Source organism: Epinephelus moara, chromosome 23 (assembly GCF_006386435.1).
Source record: "Epinephelus moara isolate mb chromosome 23, YSFRI_EMoa_1.0, whole genome shotgun sequence".
NCBI classification, from domain to species: domain Eukaryota; kingdom Metazoa; phylum Chordata; class Actinopteri; order Perciformes; family Serranidae; genus Epinephelus; species Epinephelus moara.
In genome coordinates this window covers 18,542,206-18,549,715 of record NC_065528.1, presented here as the reverse complement: position 1 = coordinate 18,549,715, position 7,510 = coordinate 18,542,206, and the positions used below count along the sequence as shown (strand labels likewise).

Below are 7,510 nucleotides of genomic sequence, written 5' to 3'. Positions count from 1 at the left end.
ATAAACTACACTAACACCCCCCCCCCCCCCCCCCCTTCCCCTTTTAAACCATGAAATCCACCAAACGCAACCCTAACCTACCTTTGAAACCTTCTCAGACTTTAATGTGAAACTCAAACTGCCTCTACCAGTTGAGCCGAAACACCTTTTTTCTTTTATTTTGCTGCATTTGTGGATAAAAACCAGACGTTGATGATTAAAAAAATCAGCAGGGTAGAACAGCTTCCTATAATAAACGCCCTGGTGATAATTAATTACACAGGCACTGCAGCCAAATCAAGACGGCAAGCATCCATTTTGAATCTCCTCGTAAATAATAAAACAACACAACAAAAATTCCTTTTCTTTTTCTCCGGGCCTTTTGAGAAGCGAGGCTGGGCAGGGACAATACTCAGAAATGCGTGGGTGGTTATTAGGAGCAATGCATTAAAATAAAAGCCCTCATTGTGTTAAATGCGCCTGATTATGAACATCATTGTAGGACAGGACTATAGCAGCGCTTGTGGGAATAAACAATGTCAGATTACCATGGAAACACATGTTTTAAAGAGAAGACAAGACAGGATGACAATACAGAGCTGCACCTCCACAAAAGTAGTCCACACCGCTCTTTTCGTTCATTATATAAATATCTTTAATTGTTTTAACCGTAAGAATATAAAACAATTTAATTTTGGGATTCTGCATTTTTTTTTCTTCTTCTTCTTCTTTACAAACACATAATATACAGTACATCTTTTTTTTATTTTTCAAAACACACACACAGCTTGTTCAGCAGGACGCACATCCGTATATTAATTTTTCTAGCAGGTCATTGCATTACATTAAAACGCGCACACACAGGCCTCCGTGTGCGCGCTCGCGTGTGCATGTGTGTTAATGTGTGTGTGTGTGTGTGACAGGAACAGAGAGAGAGAGATGGGGAGGCGAGGGGGGGAGAGAGAGAAAGAGACGCATTCCACTTGAAACCCGAGACGGGGAGAGAAAGAGAAAGAAAAATAATCGATTGCTCCTTATTCTAAGCATGTCTCAAAATGGATTCGGGGTATTTTTATTCGGGGAGAGATGGAGAAAAAGAGGAGGAAAAAAAGATATCCCTACCCTCCACCTCCTCCTCTCTTTCTCTCCCTCCCTCCCTCCCTTCCTCCTTCCTTCTCTCTATCTCACCGGTGAGAGCAACATGAATATGAATGCGACCTGTGTTGGCATTAACGTGGGAAAATAAAGCCATGAGACAAACCCTGATTCGCTTGGATCAATGACGGGTATGAGATATAGAAATCACTTCAATTTGAAGTACGACGCTCTGAACAACATCCACTGACATTTAGCATCCCTTAGAAGAAACACCACATGCCACTGTAACATACTTACTTCATACTGGATGAATATTGTGTTTAATAATGGCCTTTTAATGTGTTACCTTGCATTACAGCACTATAATATCTCTACTGACTCATTATAGGATGACTGGGTGTTTCTGCTAAGGGTATGTTGTCTCCTTATATTGGTCAAAGCTTGAACACATTTCTAAAGGGTGCTTAAGTTGAACTTTTTCCTTTAAAATAACAACGAAAATGTTAAAATAAAAAGCTCTTGCACACAAGCGGGTTTGTTTTTGTTGCATAAAGCGTCGTCGTTGAAATCTGGACAGCTTTTACAGCTGGCTTTCTCTCCCCCTCTGTCTCTCTGTGGTGGAAATTGTTGCTGTTTATGGGGGTAAATTAACAAAAGGTAGTTAGATTGTGTCCTGGTCTCCTTTCTCCAGCTCTGCTCATGGAGGGAGGGAAGGAGGGAGGGAAGGGAGGGATGGGGGGAGGGGGCAGACACAGTCCCTTTAGGCACATTTTCTCCCAGTCTCTCATTCTCGCTTTCCTTCTGTGTTTTCTTTTTTGTGTTTTATAACAGTATACACCCTTTGAAAACAACCACATACGAGGTAGCCAAATGTTTTTTAGGCGTGATGGCTGTAGCGGAGATTAGTCGTAAAATGTCTCAAATCCAGACTCACTGTGAAAACAAAAACAAAAAAAACAAAAAAGTTTTAAACCTCACTTGGATGCAACTTTGAGAATACTCTGGAAGCGAATCATTCAAATGACACAAAAAAAAATGAAGCTGATTTGCACGTTATTCCAGTCTCATGTCAGAACATGTGAGATATTAAAAACTCAATATGAGATCAAAACAATTGTTATCGTGAGCTCACAGCAAAAGTAAGTTTTAATTGCTTCCTACCAGGCAGAATATTAAGTCATATCAAACACTAATTGAGATCCTGCAAGGCCAACAGAGAGAGGAAAATAAAACGTCTGAACAGAAAATTCTGGTCACATGGGAGAAGCACACCTTACACAACCACACAGGAGGGAAAAGGAGGTTTTCTCTCTTTTTTTTTAAATAAGAAAAGAAATTCACCGCCCGTCTGTTCCCCCTCCTCCTGCTCCACATGTCCCCCTCTGTCCCCATCCGGCAACAAAACGCACAAACAAAACAGAACATCTCCAATCACCTCACTTTCTCACTCTCTGTCATCTGCCAGAGTCCCAGGTTCAACACTTTAAGGCAGGGGAGCTGTGTGATCCTCTCCAGTCCCCTCTTGGTGATCTTGGTACATCCATACAGGTCGATGCCCGCCAGCTGGGTCAGGTGGTCGGCTATCAGCTCCAGTCCTTTGTCCGTGATGCGCACGCACTGTCCAATGTTCAGGGTCCTCAGCTCGTGCATCTGCCTCACCATCCGGTTTATCCCGTCGTCGGAGATGTGGCACGAGCACAGGGACAGGGACTTGAGCTGGTACAGCCCCTGGGCGATGTACGCCAGGGTCTGGTCCCCGATCTTGTCGCAGAAGGACACATCAAGCCCGGAGAGCCTCAGGGTGCCCATGGCGAGGTGCATGGTCCCTGTGTCGCTGATGTTGTCACAGGAGCGTAGGTTGAGGCTCCACAGGGAGGCCATGTGGGAGAGATGGATCATGCCTGCGTCTGAGATCCCCCCGCAGAAGCTCAGGTTCAGTACCCGGAGCTTGGTCAGCCCCTTGGAAATGTGTTTGAGTGACAGGTCCGTCAGTTTCTGACAGTCCTGGAGGGTCAGGTACTCCAGGTTCAGGCAGCCCTCCGCCGCGCTGCGGGTCATGCCCGCCAAATGTCCAATCCCCACGTCCGAGACATGCCTGCAGGACCTCAGGTTGAGGCTCTTGAGCCTGTGGAGGCCCCAGGCTATCAACAGAAGCCCAGTGTTGGTGATGTTGCTGCAGCCTCCGAGCTCCAGCACCTCCAGGTTCTTCAGGTACTGAGCTATCCTGCCCAGGCTGGAGTCTGTGATCTGCTTGCACAGACTCAGGTTCAGCACCCTCAGTGATGGGATCTCCTGCACAAACGCATGACCCAGCCCGTTATCCGTGAGGTTGTAGCAGCCGGACAGATTGAGGGACTCGATGTTGGGCATCCCCTGGATCACATAGCTCAGGCTGCGGCGCAGGGACAGGATCTGGACCCTCCGGATGCCCCTGGCCTGGAGGCTGGGGAACAGAGAGGGATTGGCCCGGCGGAGGTGCAGCTTGGCCTCCACCCCCCTCCACACTGACTTGTGGTAGGATGCGTCCCTCCAAGCGATGCACACTTGGGCTACCCTGCCTTTGTCCCTCACGTCCAGATAGCTGAAAATCATGGCCAAAATTTCCGGGAAGAGGCACGAAATGTGCGTCTCCATTGTTTTTCAAACCCCAGGCATATAAGAAATAATACTCCACACCTCCAAGGCTGAGAAAGAAAACAAGAACCCACTCCCCTTTCTCTTGCAATTATGCAAAAGTATCAACAGTCCCAGTTATCCAGAGAAGTGGAAAAAAGAAATAGGAGTTGTTTGTTTCTCTCTTTTTCTCACGTTGAACTGTGCAAAATCGATCCAACTCTCTCCAGCCCCACGTGATCCGGTCTGGTTGCGCAGTAGGGTTCAAATGCATTTAGAAAAAAAACAGAAAAAAAACAAAAAAAAGAGCGTTTATTCCTGCCTGAACTCCTCTCTCCGCCAAAAAGAGGAGGAGAGGGGGGCGAAAGGAAGAAGGAGGAGGAGGAGGAGAGGAGGAAAAAGCGTCAATCCTTCCCCCTCTCTCTCCCTCTCTCAGACGACGCTTCCTTGTATTATACCTACTAAAAGCCGTCCTCTCTCGGCCGAGCGGGGATCCAGACGGTCGTACATGTCAGAATGAGAAAGTGAAAAATAAAACCAGCACTCTTAACGCCGCCTATTAACAAACATTTCCATGATAGCGAGGCAGAAAGGGTAGAGCCAGGTTGGCTTTGTAGGCAGAGTGAGGGAGAGAGAGGGGCGTCCTGAGCTCAAAGCCTTTGTCTGCTCTTTTCAAACCGACTTGGCAGGGACTCCGGCACTCTCTCTGTACGGGAGGGGTGGCGGCAAGAAATAGTATTCATCTATTATGTCGAAAAAACAACCATTAACAAACAACGCTACTATAACCGTCGTCAGTACATGCTAAAACACGGAAATACGTGCTTTAATATTTAAAAAGCGACGCGGTGTGAGTGTAATTCACACTTCCACTGAAGCACCCCTCTCCCCTCCGTGTCAGGCACTTGGTACGTCCCGCCTCAGCTGGAACGGTGCGAACAGTTTCCCTTGGAAACCAACTTCTTACAATTCAGTTCACTTTGGGCTTTAACCCTTTGAGCGGACCACACAGGAAACACAGGAAAGCCAACTGGAGAAGCCCCTCTCACTCCGCTTAGTTGGCATGAATATGGAGTATTTTTTTTATGTTTTTTGATTTTGTTGTTATTGTTGTTTTGGAAATGCCAGCAGAGCATACAGTGTTCTTTGTCTGTTGTAAACAGCCTCTCTCTGTCCGCTCTCCTCTTTAAATTACTTTGCTGCAAAACCAGACAATATAAAGAGATTTACATTTCATCAGTCAAATATTGAGAAGGCTGAAAACATGCAATAAAATAAATCACAGCTCTTATAATAATAATATTGATAATTTTGGAAACAAGCAAAAATCTATGTCAATTCCTTTGGTGCTGACTTTGTTTTGGTGTGTGTGCAATATGTGTGTGTCCCTTCAAACACACACATTTAAGCATGATTCATACTTCATCACATTGATGCGTACCCTTCACCAGTGGTGTGCAGTGATGCTAGTCCAGGTGTGCCGTGGGATTTTGTCATAACCACATATTATTATTGCAGTATTCAACTGGACCTTTACAAAAAGTTATGAATGAAGTTTTGCTGTGCGCACCCATTTCCTAAAAAGAGGCAAACTCTACCTACGAATTTAATTTAATTTAGTTTAATTTAAAAAACTTAAAGGGGAACCTATTTGTCACCGTTTGCACAAGGGAATTATAAATGTGACACATAACAGTATCTGACATTATCTTACATTATTTCACATTTACATTGAAGTTTATAATGAATTTTTGAATATTTTTGTTAAATATTTCACTAGTAATAGTTGGTTGTCAAATTTGATATCAGTGAATAAAAACAAGCATTTATGTCATGATAAAAGTAATAACACACGTTATAGAAGCTGTTGTGCACAGGTACAAATACAGGTGTGCCTTGAGATTTTGGCTTTTTTTGGTTTGCCTTGGGCACAAAAAGTTAGGAAACTTCTGCCCTTCACCGTAGCCCACTGTAACATGGGAGGTGACTAGCAGCAAGGGCTGGCTAGCAGAAGCTCCAGGATAGCTGGTTAGCTCAGAGAGTCAACAGACGATGAAATGGAGGTTTCAACACTGTTACTTTATTGTGCAGTGCTTAACATCGACCATGCATGCCAGGTCTCCATGTCACTCTACTCTCTTATCATACCTGAGCAGGAGAACATAGAAAATATAACCTGCACCTAACGCATTGCTATTGAGTCCTCTCCTGTGGATGTCGGCCGGAGTAGTGTGGCAAGACTGTGCATTCAACTCTTATCTTGAGCATATCACAGCAAAACAAAGAGAAGGCACCACCTTATGGCACTATTTGGTACTGCAGTAATACCACAACTTTAACTGTAACACTACACCGCAGCCTGACGTGCACGTCTCCAGAAACGTAATTGTGTTGCAGCGACGCAGACCTCCTGTGTATTTGTAGCCATTTCCCTCAGTGGAAATGAAGCTTTTATTTACTTTTATTTCACAGATAAGAAACAATAAATTGTGAAGACAATAAAGCCTCCACACAATGGCATCTGAAGTCTTGTGTGTGATTTATCCTGGCTTCATATGAGTAAAGAAAAACTCAGCTAGCCGCTAGGCTAATTAATGTAATGAAAAATGTCATAGGCTTATGCTAATAATGCTAGCAGGTTGTATTTGTGGGAAATATGTATCTAGTGCAAGACCATTGTTTTCTCGGTGAATTGTAAATGAGCTGAGTTTTGAAACTACCTTTGTTAAATGTTGCTGTTGTCCCAGGCTTCATATGAGTAGAGGAAAACTCTGCTAGCCTCTAGGCTAATTTATACAATGTAAAATGCCATAGGCTTGTGCTAATAACATTAACATGTTGTATTTGTGGGAAAAATGTGTCCAGATAAAGACAAATGCTTTGTCTGTGAATGCTGCGAGTTATAGTGAAGCTGATTTGTATACTTGTGTTTGGAATTGTCTCTATTAAGCCATGTTTAATGTGTGTTTAATGTGTGTTTTCTCTAAGTGCTAAAATGCTTACTCATCTCCTGGTTTTAGGACTCCAAAAAAAAGGCACATTTCAGTGCTTAAAATTCACCAGAATGCAGGAAATTAAGTATTTGATGATCAAAATTTCCCGATAGAGGACCCCAAACTCTCCATTTCATTCATATCCCTCCCAATGTTAAACATGACCTTCCCCCTTAAGATATATATGTATTTTATGAAAGGATAGGGTGTCCTTACATGACTGTAATATAATTTGTAAAGCCTGTAAAAGACAGTTCTCTCATGTGTCTCTCATATAGCATTGAAATAATAACTTTGAAGTCATTGTCTCACATCTGGTATTATTTATGTTTTGATAACTGAAGGCTCATATTAGTCTCAGCTAATGGTACTGAGAGGGTATCAATATTAGCTAGCTATATATGGCAGATATTTTCCAAAGTGGTTATTTAATGTATCAAAGCATGAACATGATCAAATATAGCAGCGAAGGTAGCGAGAAGAACAGTGTATCTGTTTTACTCCCCACCAAGTTGTAACTTTAATCCCCTACACTGGGCCTCCCTCACCCCCGGAGTAGCCTTGGTCTGGTCGTAGTCTTGTGTGTGTGTGTGTGTGTGTGTGCACATGTGTGTCTCTTTATTCATGTATGTGTGTGTATATGCACAGACAGGAGAACATACTGTATGTCTGTGCATATGTGGGTTTGCATGTAAACAGTATATCTTTTATATGTTCACAACACTCCCTCTCACTGTTTGTGGGCTTCTGTGTGTGTGTGTGTGTGTGTGTGTGTGTGTGTGTGTGTGTGTGTGTGTGTGTGTGTGTGTGTGTGTGTGTGTGGGGGA

At 43.6% G+C, this 7,510-nt stretch overlaps 2 protein-coding genes across 2 annotated transcripts in view; one reads left to right on the top strand and one right to left on the bottom strand.

Moving 5' to 3' along the window:
- The window catches only part of wnt5b (wingless-type MMTV integration site family, member 5b), a 137,471-nt gene that overhangs the window by 80,439 nt on the left and 49,522 nt on the right, over positions 1-7,510 (top strand). The gene's annotated exons all lie outside the window — the stretch shown is intronic.
- fbxl14b (F-box and leucine-rich repeat protein 14b) lies at positions 611-4,353 on the bottom strand. The gene has a single exon (XM_050036017.1). The coding sequence runs from the start codon at positions 3,709-3,711 to the stop codon at positions 2,509-2,511; it is 1,203 nt and encodes a 400-aa protein (XP_049891974.1). The 5' UTR covers positions 3,712-4,353; the 3' UTR covers positions 611-2,508.